A 23,218-nucleotide genomic window follows, 5' to 3' on the forward strand; every position below is an offset into this window, starting at 1 on the left:
TCCCCTCCCCCACCCAGTGACCCAGTGTGTGGCACCTTCCCCTCCCCCACCCAGTGACCCAGTGTGTGGGGCCTTCCCCTCCCCCACCCAGTGACCCAGTGCGTGGGGCCTTCCCCTCCCCCACCCAGTGACCCAGTGTGTGGGGTCTTTTTAATCGATTCCTCGATCAGGCCGAGCAGGTCCTGGGGGATATCAGCCCGTGTCCGGGTGGGATCAGCCTCATCGACCTCGCCCGTCCCAGCCTCCAGTGTGTCCGACTTGGTGACGAGTGACTGGATTATATCGAGTGGATCCTCCGGCCCTCCCTCAGGCAGGGGTCCTCACACATCCCCGGGAGGTACAGGCCGGACCGGAGGAATCCGCCTCACCCTCCCGAGGAATGGACGGCCCCCCCGCTGACAGTGTGTGATAATGGGAGGGGGGCAGGATCTGCGAAGGACCCCAACCCCTCTTCCACAGAGGAACAAACCCCCTCCCCCACCGACATGAAACTGTCTTTATTTGGATGAAGGGTTAAAACCCTCATCCTCCTGGATTGTTACTGTCCGGGGACAGATTTTCAGGGGTTCTGTGTTTTTACCCCCAGCAGTGTTACATGGACTGAAGAAAGGATAGAGTTTCTCAGTGAATGTACCAGTGAAAGTGTAGATATGGGACTTGTTATCCGGGTTATAAAAGGACACCTTCCCTCCCTCATAATCCAGACAGACTCGAATCTTTCTCGGATTCACACTCAGATATAAACGTTTCAATGGTTCCTCACAAGCCCAGTATTTATTCCCCTCTCTCAGTCTCATTGCCCAGTATCCGTTATCTGGATTCAGGGTGATTTTCCCTTTCCTGTTGATGGATTCCTTGACCACACCCACATCCCACTTTGTCTTGTTTCCCACCTCCACCTCCCAGGAATGTTTTCCTGATGTGAATCCCTCTGATCCCAGGACATTGACACAGGAATCAAATCTCTCCGGATTGTCGGGGAGCTGCTGCCGTTTCCCGGTGTGTCTCACGGTGCTCAGGTCCTCAGACAGGAGAAGTTCAGGATGGGCTGTATTAGGGTCGAAGGTGACTGGAGCTGGGAACAGATGGACACGGATAAAATGTTAGTCAGACTCACTGTAACTTTCACAGCCGGTTAGTGATTGGGAAAATCAGCAATGATCCAGAATTAGAAATTCATCCCCCGGGGAAGAGTTTAAACAGCGCACAGGGGAAAGGGGAAGACACTGCCCGGGGGGAAGGTTTTACCCGGACACCACACCCTGCAGTGAGGCTGAGGAAACCCCGTTACAGAGAGAGAGAGAAATGGAGACCGGCTGGGGGCGGAGCCACGGTAAGGGGCGGGGCTACTCGGGGGCGGGTGCAGGCTGGGGGCAGGGCCTCAATGGGGGGGCGTGGCATGGTCAGGGGCGGGTCAATGCTGGGGGTGGGGCCGGAGCCGGAGGGAGTCAGGGGGCGGGGGTCAGATTGGGGGCGGGGCCAGGCTGGGGGCGGGGTCAGATTGGGGGCGGGGCCAGGCTGGGGGCGGGGTCAGATTGGGGGCGGGGCCAGACCCCAGGAGAACTGAATGAGGGATCTGTAAAAACGATGGAAGAGAAACAGAGAGAGAGACAGAGAGAGACAGAGAGACAGAGACAGACAGAGAGAGACAGAGTGGGAGACAGAGTGGGAGACAGAGAGAGAGAGAGACAGAGAGAGAGACAGAGAGAGACAGACAGAGAGAGATGGAGTGAAGGCAACATCAGGTTGTTACAGAAACAAGCAGCCACACTTGGACCGTGCTGAATACAAGAGACGGATTAAAGAGCGAGAGAGTCAAGTCAATGGTGGTTTAGTCTGTGCCGTGTCCCCGGGGCTGGTTGGAGAAGTGAGTGTTCCTCAGTTTGAGGGATAGTGAGTTAGAAACCGGACAGTCCGGCAGCCCCTGTTAGAAGCCCCTGATCCACCAAAACCTGTGGCTCCCCTTGTACAGCGGAGGGAAACTCCAGTCACTGATGACGGGGCCCCACCGAGGGGGCAGCGAGAGGGGAAGCGCTTTAAACCCGGGGAAAAGCAGATCATCCCGACCTGTTTCAATTGTGGGGGAAGTGGACAGTTTGTCCGAGAGTGGAGGAAACCAATGAAGGGCCAGAGTCAGGGGACTCGGAGTCAAGAGACACCCGAGACAAACACCCCGAGTTTCCAGAAATCCCACAGATGAATGAAATGGTGTCAGCACGAAAACACTCCCCAGGGTCAGGTCCATGTGGCCCAGGGAGAGGGTGTCCTGGGAAATTCAGCAGGAAGGGACTGTACCCAGCCTGAGTATCCTTGTCCACTCAGGTATGATGAGTGTGATAGACAATGTGTAGATATTATAGTGGAGGGAGAGAAAGGTAGTTGAGACAGGAGTGTCTAACACGGGAGTAGATTCACCCTCTCCTATGATCAACAGGAGGATCCATTATATTGGGAAGATTTACAGCTGATACAGGGGCTGGAGCGATATCCAAACCCTAAGGTTTTAGGGTGGGACCCCCTCCAGACAAAGTGGACATGGGTTTTAGTGAGATGGCGGCCATCGGGGTGCCGGATCGGCGATCAGAGGCCGGGTCCGGTCATCGGGAGGCCAACAGATACCGGGTCTGACCATCAGGCAACCGGGGGAGGTGAGGGGGGGGATGCGCTTGTCAACCAATCTCCCGGCAGACTGAGAAATCAGTGCATGTGCACTCGCCCCACCAACGGAAATCCCTTGACTCTGTGATACACTCAGTGCCGGAAATTCATTCAACTAAACTCGCCCAAAAAACAGATGGGAAAATCTCCCGTGTTCCCACCTGTTGGGAGCTTAGTTTTTGGGGAAAATCATCCCGCCCCGTGTCCCAGCCGCAAAACCAACAGACTTTCCTTAAGGTCGTGGAGAAAGAGCTGGAAAAGGCAGTAGCCTCTCTAGTGGAACAGGGAGTATTGGGACTGAGATGACAAATGTGAAAAGGCTTTCATTAAACTGAAAATGGACTTGCAGACTGGCCCAGCTCTGGGAGCTGTGGACCCCGACAAGGACTTTTATCTGGAAGCTGCAGCCACTGACATCAGTTTCAGTGAAGTCCTTCTGCAGGAAACAAACAGTCACTTGTGACCAGGAACCGATGTGAGCAGAGTCCCAGCAGACCTGGAAAAGGGATTTTCCACCTGTGAGGGACATCTGTTAGTGAGCTGTTGGACAGTGAAACATTTTACTGTTTTCACCCACACCCAGTCTCTTACATTACTGACCCACCACAATCCAATCCAACTATTGTTAGACACAAAAACCACAGAAGGAACAGGATCTAGTGTCAGAATAACCAGCTGGACTTTACTGCAATGTGGGAAAAACATTAAGGTAAACAGAATGGATGACCCGAAACTCACAGCTCATCTCAACTATCCGGGAGAAGCTCATACGAAAGGCATTTAGATTTTGTTTTCAGTGTGTGTGTGTGTGTGTGAGAATGGATGGAAAGTTTCTGTCTGCAGAATGAAAGTCTGTCTCCAGAAAATTCTCTGTGTGTTGGCAGTATACACCCTGCTCTGCACAGCTATAAGTCATTAACTCTTTCTTTCATTTCCTTTAATGCTGCCAATTTAAAATTTGTTATTTTTCAGAGCTTGAATTTAGTTTTGCTGTTGTGAAATGTACCAGAGAGTTTGTTTTTATAAAAGATAAGCTTCAGTTGTGAAGCTTTGAAGATATTCGGTCAAAATTCAGTTTTGAATTTCTCAGAACACTTTGCTTTCATTGCATTCACGGTGTTTATATAAAGAAAACTGCGACCGTTTATGACAGATATCAGATTAAAGACATTTCTGACTTTCTCCAAATGAGGTTCAGTGATAAACATCAGAAACTGAAAACCGGCTGAAGGGAGAGAGAGGATGAAGGAGATATTGGAAAGATTCTGTCCCCTTCTTCATGTTAAAGACTGTCAGGATGTTGTTATATTGTTACTTTATTCCAAAATGATTTTGATTCTCATTGTTTGACCGGAGCAAGGCAGAGAGGAGCGATGTGTGGCTGGAGTAAAAAGGGGAAGGGATTGACTTTTTTCCTTACTTTATCGCGGGGTTTCTTTTTCCGCTGGTTTAAGTGAAAAGCGGAAGTAGGCCAGCCGCGGGGTGACCTGGGAAAGATTTTAAAACTTTTTTTAAGCACGCGGGAGGTTTAAAAAGCAGGCCGCACTATCCAGCGGGCAGCATCGTTAGCGGACAGTGGAGTGAGCAGATAGCAGAGTGAGGGCTGAAGGGCTTTGGTTCAATGGGCTTAGGCAGAAACGGGTGAGGCAGGGTAGGTTTAGTTCTTAGTTAAACTTAAAAACTAAGTAAATAAAATAAGGATGGAGGGTCAGGTGATGTGTTGTTCCTGCATGATGTGGGAGCTGGCGGACCCCATTGTGGTTCCCAGTGAGCATGTCTGCAGTAAGTGTTGGTTGCGTGAGGAACTCCGGCTCAGGGTTGATGAGCTGGATTCTGAGCTTCGGACACTGCGACACATCAGGGAGGGGGAGAGTTACCTGGACGCTGTGTTTCAGGAAGCAGTCACACCCCTTAGACTAAATAACTTGAATTCAGCCAGTGGTCAGGGACAAGAGGGTGTGGCTGCGAATGAGGCAGGTAGAGGGATCCAGGAGGTAGAGTTCCAGGAAACTCAGTCCCTGAACCTGTCCAACAGGTTTGAGATTCTTGCTGTCTGTGTGGACAGGAACGGGGACTGCAGGGAGGATGAGCAAACTGACCACAGCATCGTGGTACAGGGAGCCGTTCAAGTGGGGGGAGAAAAAAGAAATGTAGTTGTAATTGGGGATAGTATAGTTCGGGGCATTGACACAGTTCTCTGTGACCAGGATCGAGAATCCCGAAGGTTGTGTTGCTTGCCTGGTGCTTGGGTTCAGGATATCTCATCTGGGCTGCAGAGGAACTTGGAGTGGGAGGGTAAAAATCCAGTTGTGGTCCACATAGGTACCAACGACACAGGTAGAACAGGAACAGAGGTTCTACTGAGGGAATATGAAAAGCAAGGAGCAAAATTAAAAAGCAGAACCAAAATGGTAATAATCTCTGGATTGCTACCTGAGCCACGAGCGAATTGGCACAAGGTCAATAAGATTAAGGAGGTAAATACGTGGCTCAAAGATTGGTGTGGGAGGAATGGGTTTGAATTCATGGGACATTGGCACCAGTACTGGGGAAGAGGGGACCTGTTCCGATGGGATGGTCTTCATCTGAATCGTGCTGGGACCAGAGTCCTGGCGAATCGTATAACTAGGGCTGTAGATAAGGCTTTAAACTAAATAGTGGGGGGGAGAGTTCAGTTGTTTGGAGAATTAGAAAATCAAAGGTAAAGGAGAGGGTAGGAATGCAGGTTAATGATGAGGACTTTCAACTAGTTAAAGGAGCCGAGGGCTCAGGAGAGGTTTGTAAAGTTTCCAGAGCACGTAGTAGAACAGAGAGTATAGAAGGTGGCAGGAATCTAACCTCAGGCAGAGTCAAAAAGGTGACAGGCATGAGAAGGGAGGTGTCAACACAGTGCAGGGAGATGGTCTGGGGAAGAATAACCAGTCTGTGACAGGAAGGGACAGAGCGTGCAAACAAAGGAATGCACTAACAAATCGGGTCCAGGTAAGAAAGACTAACATAAAGACACTTTACCTGAATGTACGCAGCATTCGAAACAAAGTGAATGAGTTGACAGCACAAATCAGTGGCCATTACGAAACATGGTTGCAGGGTGACCAGGACTGGGAATCCAGGGGTATCAGACAATTCGGAAGGACAGACAGGAAGGAAAAGGAGGTGGGGTAGCTCTGTTAATTAAGGATAACATCAGGGCAGCAGTGAGAGACGATATAAGCTCTAAGGAGCAAAATGTGGAATCAGTGTGGGTGAAGATAAGGAATAGTAAGGGGAAAAAGTCACTGGTGGACGTAGTGTATAATCCCCAAATAATAACTTCAAGGTGGGGCGGGCTATAAACAAACAAATAACAGATGCATGTAAAAATGGAACAGCAACAATCATGGGGGATTTTAACCTCCATGTTGGTTGGTCAACTCAAGTCAGATGCGGTGGACTTGAGGAAGAGTTCTTAGAATGCTGTCGCGATAGTTTCCTCGAACAGTATGTTACAGAACTTACGAGGGAGCAAGCTATCTTGGATCTGGTCCTGTGTAATGAGACAGGTAAAATTAATGATCTCCTTGTGAGGGATCCTCTTGGAATGAGTGATCACAATATTTCTAATTCAGATGGAGGGTGAGAAAGTAGCGTCCCAAACCAGTGTCCTCTGCTTGAACAAGGGGGATTACAATAGGATGAGGGCGGAGTTGGCTAATGTAGACTGGGAACACAGACTAATTGGTGGGACAGTTGAGGAACAGTGGAGGATTTTTAAGGAGATTTTTCTCAGTAGCTAGCAAAAATATATTCCAGTGAAAAAGGAATGTATAAAAAGGGATAACCAGCCATGGATAACTAAGGAAATAAAGGAAAGTATCAAATTAAAAACCAATGCATACAGAGTGGCCAAAATTAGTGGGGAACTAGAAGATTGGGAAAGCTTTAAAAAACAACAAAGAACTACTAATCAATAAAGAAAGGAAAGATAGATTATGAAAGGAAAGTAGCACAAAATATAAAAACTGATAGTAAAAGGTTTTACAAATATATAAAACGGAAAAGAGTGGCTAAAGTAAATGTTGGTCCCTTAGAAGACGAGATTTAATAATGGGAAACGAGGAAATGGCCGAGGCCTTAAAGAAGTTTTTTGTATCGGTCTTCACAGCGGAGGACACAAATAACATACCAATAATTGATGGTCATGGGACTGTAGGGAGGTGAGGACCTTAAAACAATCACTATTACTAAAGAGGTAGTGCTCGGTAGGCTAATGGGACAAAAGGTAGACAAGTCCCCTGGTCTGGATGGAATGCATCCCAGGGTATTAAAAGAAATGGCAGAAGTAATAGCAAATGCATGAGTTGTAATTTATCAAAATTCACTGGACTCTGGGGAGGTGCCAGCTGATTGGAAAACAGCGAATGTAACGCCACTGTTTAAAAAAGGAGGTAGACAAAAGGCAGGTAACTACAGGCGGGTTAGCTTAACATCTGTAGTTGGGGAAATGCTGGAATCTATCATTAAGGCAGAAATAGCAGGACACCTGGAAAAAAATGGTTCAATCAAGCAGACGCAGCATGGATTCATGAAGGGAAAGTCATGTTTGAGTAATTTACTGGAATTTTTTGAGGATATAACGAGTGCAGTTGACTGAGGGAAACCGGTGAACGTGGTGTAGTTAGATTTCCAGAAGGCATTCGATAAGGTGCCTCATAAAAGGTTGCTGCATAAGATAAAGGTACACGGAGTTGGGGGTAAAGTGTTAGCGTGGATTGAGGATCGGCTATCTACCAGAAAGCAGAGAGTTGGAATAAATAGGTGCTTTTCTGGTTGGCAGTGACTAGTGGCATTCCGCAGGGATCAGTGCTGGGGCCTCAACTATTTACCATATACACAGACAATCTGGAGGAGGGGACCGAGTGTAGGGTAACAAAGTTTGCAAATGATACAAAGATGAGTGGGAAAGCAAATTGCGTGGAAGACACAAAGTCTGCAGAGAGATTTGGATAGGCTAAGTGAGTGGGCAAGGATCTGGCAGACGGAGTATAATGTTGGTAAGTGTGAGGTTATCCACTTTGGAAGGAATAATCGTAAAATGGACTATTATTTAAATAGTGAAAAATTACAACATGCTACTGTGCAGAGGGACCTGGGGGTCCTTGTGCATGAATCATAAAAACTCAGTTTGCAGGTGCAGCAGGTGATCAAGAAGGCGAATGGAATTTTGGCCTTTATCTCGAGGGGGATAGAATATAAAAGCAGGGAGGTCATGCTGCAGCTGTACAGGGCACTGGTGAGGCCGCACTTTGAGTATTGTGTATAATTTTGGTCCCCTTATTTAAGAAAGGATATATTAGCTTTGCAGAGAGTAAAGAGAAGGTTCACCAGGTTGATTCCGGAGATGAGGGTGTTAGCTTATGTGGAGAGATTGAGTAGTCTGGGCTTGTACTCTTTGGAGTTTAGAAGGTTCAGGGGAGATCTTATAGAGACATATAAGATAATGAAGGGGCTAGACAGGGTAGAAGCAATGAGGTTATTTCCACTTACAATGGAAACAAGACCTAGGGGACATAGCCTCAAAATACAGGGGAGTTAATTTAGAACAGAGTTGAGGAGGAACTTCTTCTCTCAGAGGGTAGTGAATCTTTGGAATTCTCTGCCCAGTGAAGCAGTAAGAACATAAGAAATAGGAGCAGGAGTAGGCCATCTGGCCCCTCGAGCCTGCCCCGCCATTCAATAAGATCATGGCTGATCTGTCGTGGCTCAGTTCCACTTTCCCGCCCTCTCCCCATAACCCTTAATCCCCTCTCTTATCAAAAACCCATCAACCCGCTTCTTAAAAATATTTAGCGAGGCAGCCTCCACCACTTCAACGGGCAGAGAATTCCAGATATTCACCACCCTTTGAGTGAAGAAGTTCCTCCTCAACTCCGTTCTAAACCGCCCCCCCTTTATCTTGAGGCTGTGCCCCCTAGTCCTACTGTCTTTTTTGAGCGGGAAGAGTCTCTCCACCTCTATCCTATCCATCCCATTCATCATCTTATACGTCTCAATGAGATCTCCCCTCATTCTTCTAAACTCTAACGAGTACAAGCCTAGTTTATTCAGCCTCTCCTCATAGCTCAACCCCCTCAACTCCGGTATCAGCCTAGTAAACCTCCTCTGCACTCCCTCCAAGGCCAAAATATCCTTGCGCAGGTGCGGCGCCCAAAACTGCACACAGTACTCCAGCTGCGGCCTCACCAATGCCCTATACAGCTGCAGCAAGACCTCCCTACTTTTATATTCAATCCCCCTCGCTATGAAGGCCAGCATCCCATTCGCCTTCCTGACTACCTGCTGCACCTGCAGGCTGGGTTTTTGCGACTCATGCACAAGGACCCCGAGGTCCCTCTGCACCGTCACCTGCTGCAGTTTTTCGCCACGTAAGTAATAGTCCTTCCTACCATTCTTCCTACCAAAGTGGACCACCTCACACTTGCCAACATTAAATTCCATTTGCCATTTCCTGGCCCATTCGCCCAGCCTATCTAGATCCTTCTGCAGACTCTCCACACCCTCCGCACAATTTGCCTTTCCCCCAATCTTGGTGTCATCAGCAAATTTCGACACCCTACACTCGGTTCCCTCCTCCAGATCATCTATATAAATGGTAAATAGCTGAGGCCCCAGCACCGACCCCTGGGGCACTCCACTAGTCACCAACCGCCAATCCGAATAGCACCCATTGACCCCCACTCTCTGCCTCCTATTTGACAACCAATCCTCTATCCACGCTAACACCCTACCCCCAACTCCATGTCCTCTGACCTTCTGCAGTAACCTCTTGTGAGGTACCTTATCAAACGCCTTCTGAAAATCCAGAAAGACCACATCCACCGGCTCTCCTCTATCCACCGCCCTAGACACATCCTCATAGAACTCCAGTAGAGGCTACCTCGTTAAATGTATTTAAGTCACAGACAGATTTTTATCCAATAAGGGATTTAAGGGTTATGGGGAGCAGGTGGGTAAGTGGAACTGAACCCACTATCAGAACAGCCATGATCTTACTGAATGGCAGAGCAGGCTCAAGGGGCTAGATGGCCTACTCCTGCTTCTATTTCTGATGTTCTTATATTTTAACACCTCGGTAAACATGCTTATCCAGAATACCACGTCACTCACTACTGTCTGACAGTCAGTGTACCAAAGTGACAGTGACACACACAGAGATCAGGAGAAATACACTTTTAAACTCAAATATTGGAGCTGAGACAAAGTGTAATTCTTTCAGATTCTGTGAACCATAAGATGGCAGCCAGAGTGTGTGAGTAAAACTCAATCAGTATAAACAAAATGAATGTTGAATTAGATTGAGAAAAATCAACTTGAATTCATAGCAGAGAGAACAAACTGACTGAAGTGCAGGAGAATGAAATGATTACTGCCACAGCAATGAGCTCACAGCTTCAGATCAGGATGAAATGGGAGGCTGATGATGTTGTTGGAGACCTTTGTGAAATTTTGTTTTGTGCAGATTGACATGCAGTAAGTTTCTAAAAGACACTATAGTGAAGAGGAAAGGGTCAGCTACATCCTTTATGGGCAGGACAGAAAGGATTCATCTTCCCAGCAACTGGAAGATGAGTGAGGAGTTCCCCGTCTGTCATTGCTACTGTATGGCTCATTGATTCTGTACATAGTCTACACTGGGTTAATGGGCATTGAAGGGCCATTGAGTTCACATGGGTGGATGGGAGGAGTGACTTGGCATTGAGAAGGCGTATGGTGCACTGGCCTTCATTAATCGAGGGATTGAGTTTAGGAGTCGGGAGGTAATGCTGCAACTTTATAAGACCCTAGTCAGGCCTCATTTGGAGGACTGTGCACAGTTCTGGTCGCCTCACTATAGGAAAGACGTAGAAGCTATTGAAAGGGTACAGAGGAGATTTACAAGGATGTTGCCTGGACTGGGAGGCATCCCTAATGAAGTTAGGTTGAGGGAGCTGGGACTCTTTTCCCTGGAGAGACGAAGGTTGAGAGGCGACCTGATAGAAGCTTATAAAATGTTGAGAGGAATAGATAGGGTGGATTCTCAGAGGCTATTTCCCAGGGCTGAAATGGTCACTACGAGAGGACACAGATTTAAGGTGCGGGGAGGAAAGTACAGAAGTGATGTTAGGGTTAAGTTTTTCACTCAGAGGGTGGTGAGTGAATGGAATCGGGTGCCGTCAGTGGTACAAAGAACAAAGAACAACCCAGCACGGGAAACAGGCCCTTCAGCCCAACGAGCCCGCGCCGCCGCATCACCCTACACCTATTCTACCCTGCGTGTCTACGAATGGAACCTCTAACTTAGCCAGATTCAGGGGAGAATAGTGCCAATTTGGTAAAACCAATCAGCCTAAGAGCGCATCTTTGGGGTGTGGGAGGAAACCGGAGCGCCTGGAGGGTGGTGGAGGCGAACTCGCTGGGGTCTTTTAAAAGACTTCTGGATGAGTATATGGGGTTTAATGGGATTGGGGGTTATAGATAGGTCTATGGATTGGTAGGTGTTGATGTGATCAGCACAACTCGTGGGCCGAAGGGCCTGTTTGTGCTGTAGTGTTCTATGTTCTATGTTCCATGAGATGGAATGGAGTGATGGGGGGAAATGATGGGTGCATGGAAGGAGCATGGGGACACAGCGGAGAACTTTTCACCTTAAAAACAATTCAGCACTCATCTTCAGCCAAAGTCAAACCAATGGATTCACCAATGTGAATTTCAAATCTTGAGGTGAACCTGTTGATAATTTCTGAATGAGACTGAGAAACGTGGCCAGAAAATGTAAATTCAGAGAAAGCGATGAAAGTTGGGAGATCAGCTCATTTGCGATTCTACACAGCCTGATGTATAAAAAGATCTGATTAGAAAGAACAAGTTCAGAATATCAGAGACTGTAGATATTGCCAGAGTACATGGAAACAGGAGCAGAGATATGAAGACGCTGACTATCCAAACAGCTGGTATTCAGTTAAATTACGGGAAAGGCAGCAGTGAAACATTTACAAAAGGTTGCAAACCAGACAGAAAGATAAGAGCTGTGAATGTCCACATGAGTTCACTGGCAGAAGGAAATGTCCCACCTGAGGATCAAACTGCGGACTTTGTAGAAAGCCCAAATCACTGGGTAAAGATGCACAGAATAAATTAAGAGATTGGTAAAGTTACTAGACACAGAGCAACAGGGGAACTGAGAAGAAACTAAAACATTGATTTGATGCTGGGATTCCTGCCCCATTCACAGCATCCCCCCGCCCAACCCCCAGGCCCCCCAATTCTTTGCTGATACAAGATAAGGTTGCGAGTTGCATCTTGCCAGATCCATTGTGGAGTCAGGCATCTCATAGCCCTCCCTAATTTTTGTTGAGTTGGGCCAGTCTCTCCATTACTTATGGTCCACGGCCCCTGTTACAGTCAGGATTTGGGGACAGATAAAGTAAAAGAGTCTTAGCTGTGCCCCCATGATCCTTCCATGCACCCACCATTCACCCCTCACTCCATTCCATCTCAGTGCCAACTCACTCCTCCCATCCACCCATGTGAACTCAATGGCCCTTCAATGCCCATTAACCCAGTGTAGACTATGTACAGAATCAGTGAGCCATACAGTAGCAATGACATTAGTGGAACTGCTCAGAAATAAAACACCTATTCACTAATCGTCTTTTCAAAAAATATTATGGTTTCTACAGTCCAAGTGGTTGAGAGCCCAGACTCTCAAAAGGATTATCTCAGTGGGGTTCTGTTTTCCCACCTGGACAAAAAGGTTGACTTTTCTTGATTGACATCCTTAAGTGGTTACAATAAATTATTCTTTCAGTGATTGTGTTCATTTGCACAATTTAAGAGGTGCTGAAGCTGTTGTGTTTGATTCTTTACTGGCCTGTCTGAAGCCTTTATATACTGTTATGAAAACAATAATATTTTTTCAAAAGAAGATTTGTGAATGTGTGTTTTGTGTTAGCAACTCCACACATGCCATTGTTATTATCTGTCTCATCAATTCAGTACATATTGTACACTCTGTGGATGGGTACACAGGGCTATAAAGTAACATAAGTTGGTATAGGACCTCGGAGCAGGAGTAGGCCATTCAGCCCTTCGAGCCTCCTCCATCATTCAACAACATTCTCACTGATCTGATTGTGGTCTCAACTCTACTTTCATGTCTGTATCCCCACCCCCATAATGACTCCCTTGTCAATCAGAAATCTATCAAATTCAGCTTAGAATAAATTCAATGACCCAGCCTCCAATGCATTCTGGAAAAAATAATACAGACGACTGACTCTCAGAAAAATAATCTCCTTATCTCGATTTTAAAAGAGAGACCTCTCATTTTTGGAAGTTTGCAAGGTGTTGCCTATGGAACCTTGCTGAGTTTCTGCAGTGCATCTTGTAGATGGTAAACTTGGCTGAAATTTGTTTGTTGGTGGTGGAGGGAGTGAGTGTTTGCAGATTGGATTCCAATTAAACTGGAGGGGGATAGAATATAAAAGCAGGGAGGTCTTGCTGCAACTGTACAGGGCACTGGTGAGGCCACAGCTGGAGTACTGTGTGCAGTTTTGGTCGCCGCACTTGCGCAAGGATATTTTGGCCTTGAAAGGAGTGCAGAGGAGGTTCACTTAGGCTGATACCGGAGTTGAGGGGGTTGAACTATGAAGAGAGGTTGAATCGACTGGGTTTGTACTCGTTGGAGTTTAGAAGGATGAGGGGGGATCTTATAGAGACGTATAAGATAATGAAGGGGATGGATAGGGTAAAGGTAGAGAGATTCTTCCCGCTCAGAAAGGACAGCAGGACTAGAGGACACAGCCTCAAGATAAGGAGCGGACAGTTTAGAACGGAGTTGAGGAGGAACTTCTTCACTCAAAGGGTGGTGAATCTCTGGAATTTTTAAGACGCGGGTTGATAGGTTTTTGATAGGCAAGGGGATTAAGGGTTATGGGGAGAGAGCGGGAATGTGGAACTGAGCCACTTCAGATCAGCCATGATCTTATTGAATGGCGGGGCAGGCTCGAAGGGCCAGATGGCCTACTCCTGCTCCTATTTCTTATGTTCTTATGATGTTTAATATGCAAGTCATCCTGTGTTGCAGTTTCACCAGGATGACACCTCACTTTCAGGTATGCCTGGAGCTGCGACAGGCAGGTTGATGAGGGTGAGGTTAATAAGTTTTTCCCTTTTGTTGGTTCCCTCACCACCTGTCCCAGTCTAGCAGCTATGCCCCTTAGGACCAGGCTAGCCTGGACTGTGGTGGTACCACAGAGCCACTTGGTGATGGACATTGAAGAGCCCACCCAGAGTACATTTTGCCCCTTGCCACTTTCAGTGCTACCCCAAGTGGTGTTCAACATGGGGGAGTACTGATTCACCAGCTGAGAGGGGTGGGCTGGGGTGGTACATTTGGAGCACAAGTTTCCTTGCACAAGAGATTTTCTTTCCTGTGTGTGACCTGATGCTATGAGACGACATGGGGCTCAGAGTCAATGTTGAGGATTGTCAGTGCAAATTCCTCCTGAATGTGTTACCTTTGCCGGGTCTGTCCTGCCAGTGGAACAGGACATGCCCAGGGATGGTGATTGTATTTTAAATTAATTTATGGGAAGAGGACGTCACTGGCTGGGACAGCATTTGTGGCCCATCTTTAACTGCCCTTGAACTGAGTGGCTTGCTTGGCCATTTTGGAGAGGCAGTTAAGAGCCAACTACATTGCTATGGCTCTGGAGTCACATGTAGGCCAGAGCGGGTAAGGACGGCAGATCTCTTTCCCTTAAGGACAGTAGTGAACCAAATGGGTTTTTACAAGAATCGACAATGATTTCATGGTCATCGTTCGACTTTTAATTCCAGATTTTTTGTTTGAATTTAAATATCACTCTCTGCCATGGTTTGAACCCAGATCCCCCTGGGTTTCTGGATTACCAGTCCTGTGATAATGTCACTACACCACTGCCTCCCCAGTGTCTGGGACATTGTCAGTAACGTATGGTTCCATGAGTATGACTGTTGCTTAACCAGTCTGTGAGACAGCTCTCACAATTTTCACACTAATCCCAGATGTTTGTGAGGACTTTGCAGGGTTGACAGCGTTGTCATTTCGGGTGCCCAGTCGATGCTGGGTAATCCGTCCAGTTTCAAAGCTTTGAAACTTTTTTTTTTAAGCAGTTTTATCTAACAGAGCGGTTTGCTCGCCTACTTCAGAGGGCAGGGTAGTTACAGGTCAGTGGAGTGAGAAGGGAGCAGAGTGAACTGTAAGGGCTTTGGCTCACAGGGCTTGGGCGAAAAGGGCAAGGTAAGTTTAAATTCTTTGGGTTTAGAATACACTCGGTGACTGAGATGGAGGGAAATGTGATGTGCTGTTTCTGTATGATGTGGGAGCTGGTGGACCCCAAGGTCCTTCCCAGTGACCATGTCTGCAGTAAGTGCTGGTTGCTTGAAGAGCTCCAGCTCAAAGTAGACAAGCTGAACTCTGAGCTTCAGACACTGAGGCTCATCAGGGAGGGGGAGTGTAACCTGGATAATGGGTTACAAGAGAAAGTCTCACCCTCTAAACTGATAAACTCAGAGTCAGGAACAAGAGGGGGTTGCTGAGGGGAGGAAGGAGGGGGGTTGCTGAGGGGAGGAAGGAGGGGGGGGACCCAAAAGCCTCAGCCCCTGAATCTGCACAACAGGTTTGAGATTCTTGCTCCCAGTGTGGACAAGAACGAGGACTGCAAGGTGGACGAGCAAACTGCCCACAGTACAGTGGTGCAGACAGAGGTCAAAGCAGAAGAAGTAAAGAGGAATGTAGTGGTAATTGGGGATAGTGTAGTTAGGAGCATAGACACAGTCCTTTGTGACAATGATAAAGAATACCGAAGGGTGTGTTGTCTGCCTGGTGCTCGGGTCCAGGATGTCTCAGCTGGGCTGCAGAAGAACCTGGAGTGGGAGGGTGAGAATCCGGTCGTCATGGTTCATGTGGGTGCCAATGACACAGGCAAAATAGGAACTAAGGATCTGCAGAGGGAGTATGATAATCTGGGAACCAAATTAAAAAGCAGAACCGACAAGGTGGTTATCTGTGGATTACTACCTGAACCACGCACAAATTGGCGCAGGGTAAATAGGATTAAGGAGATGAATTTGTGGCTCAAGGATTGGTTTGGGAGGAATGGGTTTGAATTTAGGGGGCTTTGGCACCAGTATTGGGGCAGGTGGGACTTGTTCAGATGGGATGGTCTTCGTCCGAATCATGCTGGGACCACAGTCTTGGTGAATCGTATAACTAGGACTGCAGAGAGGGCTTTAAACTAATTGGGGGAGGTGGCGGGGCGGGGGGGGGGGGGGATTACAAAATCTAAAGGGGAGGGTACGGGAGCAGGTAAATGTTGAGGATGTTCCGCTAATTAAAGGAGTAAGGGGCGTGAGAGAGAGGTTAGTAACGTTTCTATAAATAAGGTCCAGATAAAGGCTGGTATAAAGACACTTTACCTGAATGCACGAAGCATTCAGAACAAAGTCAATGAGCTGATGGCGCAAATCAGCACAAATGGATATGAGGTAGTGGCCATTACGGAAACGTGGTTGCAGGGTGACAGGGACTGGGAACTGAATATCCAGGGGTATCAGGTGTTTAGGAAGGATAGACAGGAGGATAAAGGAGGTGGGGTAGCTCTGTTAATAAAGGATAATATCAGGGCGGTAGTAAGGGAAGATATAGGCTCCAAAGAGCAAAACGTGGAATCGTTGTGGGTGGAGATACGGAATAGTAAGGAGAGGAAGACACTGGTGGGTGTGGTCTATAGGCCCCCAAATAACGACTTTGAGGTGGAGCGGGCTATAAACAAACAAATAATTGATGCGTGCAGAAACAGAGCGGCTATAATTATGGGGGATTTTAATCTGCACGTTGATTGGATGACCCAAGTCGGACGTGGTGGGCTTGAGGAAGAGTTCTTGGAACGCTGTTGGGATAGTTTCCTTGAATGGTTTGTTACAGAACCTACGAGGGAATGAGCTATCTTAGATCTGGTACTGTGTAACAAGGCAGGTAGAATTAGGGATCTTCTTGTGAGGGATCCTCTTGGGACGAGTGATCATAGTATGGTTGAATTTCTGATGCAGATGGAGGATGAGAAAGTAGGGTCCCAAACCTGTATCCTCTGTTTGAACAGAGGGGAATATGATAGGATGAGAGCGGAATTGGTGAATGTAGATTGGGGACACAGATTGGTTGGTAGGACGGCTGAGGAACAGTGGAAGATTTTTAAGGAGATCTTTTTCAGTTCTCAGCAAAAATATATTCAGATGGTAAAGAAGGACTGCAGGAGAAGGGATAAACAGCCGTGGTTATCGAAGGAAATAAAGGAGAGCATTAAATTAAAAGTCAATGCGTACAGATTGGCTAAAAATAGTGGGTGATTAGAAGATTGGGAAAGATTTAAAAAACAACAAAGAATGACTGAGAAAGCGATAAAGAAAGGAAAGATAGTATATGAAGCTAAACTAGCTCTAAAAATATAATAAAAAAGATAGTGAAAGTTTTTACAAATATATAAAGAGGAGACTGGCTAGAGTGAATGTTGGACCCTTGGAGGACAAGAGGGGGGGATTTAGCGGTGGGTGATGAGGAAATGGCTGAGGCTTTAAATAAGTTTTTTTGTGTCGGTCTTCACGGAGGAGGACACAAATAGCTTGCCGGATATTAAAGGATGGTAGGAGATAAGGTCCTTAATGTGATTACTGTCACTAGAGAGGTAGTGCTTGATAGACTAATGGGACTGAAGGTAGACAAGTCCCCGGGACCGGATGGAATGCATCCCAGGGTTCTGAAAGAAATGGCAGAGGTGATACGGATGCCTTAGTAATTATTTATCAAAATTCACTAGACTCCGGGGAAGTGCCAGAAGATTGGAAAATGGCTAATGTTACACTGCTGTTTAAAAAAAGGTAGCAGACAAAAGGCAGGGAATTATAGGCCAGTTAGTTTAAAGTCCATAGTTGGAAAAATGCTAGAATCCGTCATCAAAGAAGAATTAGCGAGGCACCTAGAAAAGAACGGTTTGATCAAGCAGACGCAGCACGGATTCGTGAAGGGGAAGTCGTGTTTAACGAATTTATTGGATTTCTATGAGGATGTGACTAGTGCGGTAGACAGAGGGGAACTGGTGGATGTGGTGTTTTTAGATTTCCAAAAGGCGTTTGTTGAGGTGCCTCACAAAAGTTGCTGCAAAAGGTTAGGGTGCACGGAGTTGGGGGTAAGGTGTTAGCGTGGATAGAGGATTGGCTGTCTAATAGGAAGCAGACAGTTGGAATCAATGGGTGCTATTCTGGTTGGCAGTTGGTGACTAGTGGAGTGCCACAGGGATTGGTGCTGGGGCCTTAACTGTTTACCATTTACATAGATGATCTGGAGGAGGGGGCTGAGTGTAGGGGAACGAAATTTGCTGATGGCACGAAGATGAGTGGAAAAGCAAATTGCGTGGAAGCGCGGAAAGTCTGCAGAGAGATCTGGATAGGCTGAGTTACTAATTCTCACTGAGTGAGTGGGCGAGGACCTGGCAGATGGAGTATAATGTTAGCAAATATGAGGTTATCCACTTTGGTAGAAATAATAGTAGGAGGGATTATTATTTAAAAGGCGAAAAGCTGCAGCATGCTACGGTGCAGAGGGACCTGGGGGTCCTTGTGCATGAATCGCAAAAACCCAGTCTGCAGGTGCAGCAGATGATCAAGAAGGCGAATGGAATGTTGGCCTTTATAGCGAGGGGGATAGAATATAAAAGTAGGGAGATCTTGCTGCAACTGTAGAGGGCACTGGTGAGGCCGCAGCTGGAGTACTGTGTGCAGTTTTGGTCGCCGCATTTGCGGAAGGATATATTGGCCTTGGAGGGAGTGCAGAGAAGGTTCACTAGGCTGATACCGGAGATGAGGGGGTTAGCTTTTGAGGAGAGATTGAATCGACTGGGTCTGTACTCGTTGGAGTTTAGAAGGCTGAGGGGGGATCTTATAGAGACATAAGATAATCAAGGGGATAGATAGGGTAGAGGTAGAGAGATTCTTCCCACTTAGAAAGGATAGCAGAACTAGAGGGCACAGCCTCAAAATAAGCGGGGGCTGGCGGGGGAGCAGTTTAGAACGGAGTTGAGGAGGAACTTCTTCACTCAAAGGGTGGTGAGTCTCTGGAATTCTCTGCCTGTTGAAGTGGTGGAGGCGATTTCGCTAAATATATTTAAGTCACGGGTAGATAGGTTTCTGATAGACAAGGGAATTAAGGGTTATGGGGAGAAAGCGGGAAAGTGGAACTGACCCACTTCAGATCAGCCATGATCTTGTTGAATGGCGGAGCAGGCTCAAGGGCACAGATGGCCTACTCCTGCTCCTATTTCTTATGATCTTATGTTCTATAAAATAAAAAACAGAAAAATACAGAGAAAAGCAAAGGATCACAATATGCTTCAAAATGTTGGTAAATGTAATGGAATAGTGTTCTGAACAAACAAACATACGGATTAGGAACAGGAGGCCATTCAGCCCCTCGAACTTGCTCTGCTATTCAATAAGATCATTGCTGATCTGATTATGGTCTCAGCTCCACATTCCTGCCCACCCACCCCCGATAATCTTTGTTTTGCTTTGCTGAGTTACAGAGAGAGATTAAATGGGTTAGGACTTTATTCCCTCGAGCATAGAAGAATGAGGGGAGATTTGATAGAGGTGTATAAGATTTTGATGGGTATAGACAGACTGAATGCAAACAGGCTTTTTCCACTGAGGCTGGGGGAGCTAAAAACCAGAGGGCATAGATTAAGGGTGAAAGGAGAAAAGTTTAAAGGGAATATTAGTGGGGGCTTCTTCATGCAGAGAGTGGTGGGAGTGTGGAATGAGCTGCCGGATAAAGTAAATGTGGGGTCACTTTTAACATTCAAGAAAAACTTGGACAGGTACATGGATGAGAGGGGTGTGGAGGGATATGGTCCAAGTGCAGGTCAGTGGGACTCAGCAAAAAAATGGTTTGGCACAGACAAGAAGGGCCAAAAAGGTCTGTTTCTGAGCTGTAAATTTTCTATGGTTCTTTGGTTCTAGTGAAGAATCTAACATTGCCTTCAAAATATTCAATGATCTTGTCTCCTCTGTGCTCTGGGGGAGAGAAAATAACTCCTCATTCCAGTTGAAATGGGAAACCCCCTATTTTTAAACTGTGTCACCGAGTTCCAGTCTCTCCCACAAGGGGAAACATCCTTTCAGCATCCACCCTGTTTCCTTTAAATTACAACATTGGACATGGAAGCTGCATCATTCAGAACAAGTTAATGTCTGTCCCACTGCTCTCCCATTGTAACTAATTCTTTTTCCATTTCATATGGGAGAGAATTCAAACAAACTAAAATGTGGAATTGGATCTCAAAACAACAATTAAAAGTTCTGAAATTCAATGCAAAATGAATTTCACTTGTTTGGTCTCACTGAAACTGTGGCCTTTATGTTAGATCTTTACTGAAGACAATTTTCCAGCTTTTTTTTATTGATTTGTGGGTCATGGGCATCGCTGGCTGGCCAGCATTTATTGACCATCTGTATATAAAAGCAAATTACTGTGGATGCTGGAATCTGAAAACCAAAAGAGAAAATGCTGGAAAATCTCAGCAGGTCAGGAAGCATCTGGAAGGAGTATGGATGCTGCCAGACCTGCTGAGATTTTCCAGCATTTTCTCTTTTGGTTTCGTTGTCCATCTCTAGTCACCTTGAGAAGGTGGTGGTGAGCTGCCTTTTTGAATTGCTGCAGTCCATGTGCTGTGGGTTGCCGTTAGGGAGGGAATTCCAGGATTTTGACCCAATGACATATTTCCAAGTCAGAATGGTAAGTGGCTTAGAGGGGAACTTGCATGTGGTGGTGTTCCCATTTATCTACTGCCCTTGTCCTTCGAGATGGAAGTGGTCGTGGGTTTTGAAGGTGCTGTCTAAAGATCTTTGGTGAATTGCTGCAATATGTCTTGTAGATAGTACACACTGATGTTACTGAGCGTTGGTGATAGAGGGATTGAATGTTCGTAGATGTGGTGCCAATCAAGCAGGCTGCTTTGTCCTGGATGATGTCAAGCTATTTGAGTGTTGTTGGAGCAGGTCATCCTGGCAAGTGGGGAGTGTTCCATCACACTCCTGAGTTGTGCCTTGTAGATGGTGGATACGCACTGGGGAGTCAGGAGGTGAGTTACTCACCGCAGTATTTCGAGCCTCTGACCTGCTGTTGTAGCCATTGTGTTTATGTGGTGAGTCCAGTTCAGTTTCTGTCAATGGTAACCCCAAGGATGTTGACAGTGGGGGATTCAGTGATGGTTACACCATTGAATGTCAAGGGGCAGTGGTTAGAGTGTCTTTTATTGGTGGTGATCATTGCCTGGCATTTGTGTGGCACTTACTTGCCATTTACCAGCCCAAGCCCAGATCTTGTCGCATTTGAACATGGTCTGCTTCAGTATCTGGGGAGTCACGAATGGTGCTGAACATTGTGAAATCATTGGCAAACATCCCTACTTCTGATCTTATGATGTAGGGAAGGTAATTGATGAAGAAGCTGAAGATTGTTGGGCCTGGTCTGGTTTATTTTTTAAGCTGTCAGTTTTTTGAAACAGTTTCAGGTTTTGCATTGATTTATTCTTTCTTATTGTGTTTTACAATAATAAAGGTCTTACCTTCACATTCACAAATTCGCTTCCACTCTGAAAACACAAACAAATTAGACAGGAATTAATTCACTCTGTCCGAAATGTTCTTTCTCTCAGTCTTTCTCCATGACTTAATCTGTAAATAACGTCATAGCAAGTGTTTTACAGACATTTTAAATGCAGTTGATACAGGAACACAAGAAATAGGAGCAGGACTAGACCAGGTGGCCTGTTGAAACTGCTCTGCCATTCAGTATGATCACGGATAATCTTAGGTTTTGAAATCCATTATCCCCTCCTCTCCATACTCCTTAATTCCCTGAGAAACTATAAATCTATCTATCCCAGCCTAAAAAGTTCTCAAATGAAGCACTACAACCTCTGGGATTGAGAATTACAAAGATTCAGAACTCTGAGTGAAGAAATTTCTTCTCATCTCAGTCCTAAATGATCGGCCCCTTATCCTGAGACTGTGCCCCTTCATTTTTGTTTCCGCTGGTTGCGGAATCTATCTCTCAGTATCCACCCTATCAAATCCCTTCAGAATTCTGTAGGTCCTCCTCATGGACCTCCTGTGGCTTTACTCATTTTAAAGTGGAAGTTAGGTTTGCCCAGATGGCCCCATCAGGGACCAAACACAAGAGTTTTGCCTGATGGGAGTGCCGGTCACAGATTCTTCCATAAATGAAACTTCATTGACAAATTGTGGGCAGCTTGTGTCCAAATTTCACCATCAGCCCATTCAGCTCGGCAGTGCTCCCGTGCCTGAGCTCTGAATGTGAGAATCTGAAATATACTGTTCAGAATGACAGGTGAAATAGACTGTGTAAATATAACACCGAGGCCTTGAGGAAAACTGTTCACTTGTTGGAGTGAGGAGGTTTCTGAGTGTTGGGAACATTCGGGGTAACCCAATGCAGAGTCAGTATCTGATAGTATTCGGGATTGCTCGGATGTGTCTGTGTTCTGTCGCAGCGTCTTGTCAGAGTTCAGTTGAACCAATCTTAAAGGATTCTCAGGATCAGCCTGAATAGTTTTGGAGTCCGAATTAGACCTGTCATTGGGATTAGCAGGAAATAGTTACACAATAGCTCCTTAAACGGATGAAACAAGGCACAGGTCTGCTCTTGTTTCAATGTTTTGTTGGATATCCTATTGTAGTTTCTGTACCAGAGGAGACTCCCTGATAAATCAGGATAGCTGCCTGTGTTAAGAAATATCTGAGCTTAGCTGACAGAGTCAATGCACTATCACCATCCAGAGAATCTGGAAGTAAATGTGTTTGACAGTAAATATCCTCAGGAAATGAGTCTAACCAACACTGCACTAATCCATCAATCCCACCCTCCCAGAGGGAGAAATACTCAAAGGGTGTAATTCAACACCATGATATTGTATCCTGGTCTTGAGGTGCTTGAAGCTGATCATTTATTACTGAATGTTTTAAGGCAGATATGTAAAGGCAAGAACAACTAATAATGTCAAATCGGATTGCGGAGGTGGGGGGGGGCGGGGAATGGGGGGTGTTGAGGGAGCTCTGAGGACGTAACAAGGTTGTGGACACAAGGTATCGATGAAAACAGGTGGCGTAATTCTCACCTCCAAACTAGTCTGAAACTTCCCCATCTTCCCACTGTGTTAACAGATCCCAGCAATCTCCAATAACAACGACTACTCTGAACATTGTCAAATCTCCTCCCAGTCTGGCGAATGTCAGAGCATCTTTTCTGTAGCTTCTCGTTACCCACCCCCAAACTTCCAGAACCTGGGACTGTCTCAGTGATCACAGATCCCTAGTCCCCAGGTGAAGAATACAGCAAGACACAGACTTCCATCCCAAATCCTTGGACCCCACTCCTTGACCCTTCATCACGGGTCTTGTCATTATTCTCAGAACCTTCCTTGGA

The 23,218-nt window shown here is 46.4% G+C and overlaps 1 protein-coding gene across 1 annotated transcript in view; it reads right to left on the minus strand.

Moving 5' to 3' along the window:
- Positions 1-497: 497 nt before the first annotated feature.
- Positions 498-23,218, minus strand: part of LOC145337285 (zinc-binding protein A33-like) — a 47,927-nt gene continuing 25,206 nt past the window's right edge. Inside the window, exon 7 of the mRNA XM_080182077.1 lies at positions 498-1,069. Coding sequence (XP_080038203.1) covers positions 498-1,069 — 572 coding nt within the window. The remainder of the gene's footprint in view (positions 1,070-23,218) is intronic.

The sequence above is a fragment of the Carcharhinus amblyrhynchos genome, unplaced genomic scaffold (genome assembly GCF_965287045.1).
Source record: "Carcharhinus amblyrhynchos unplaced genomic scaffold, sCarAmb.v2.hapA scaffold_45, whole genome shotgun sequence".
Taxonomy (NCBI): Eukaryota; Metazoa; Chordata; class Chondrichthyes; order Carcharhiniformes; family Carcharhinidae; genus Carcharhinus; species Carcharhinus amblyrhynchos.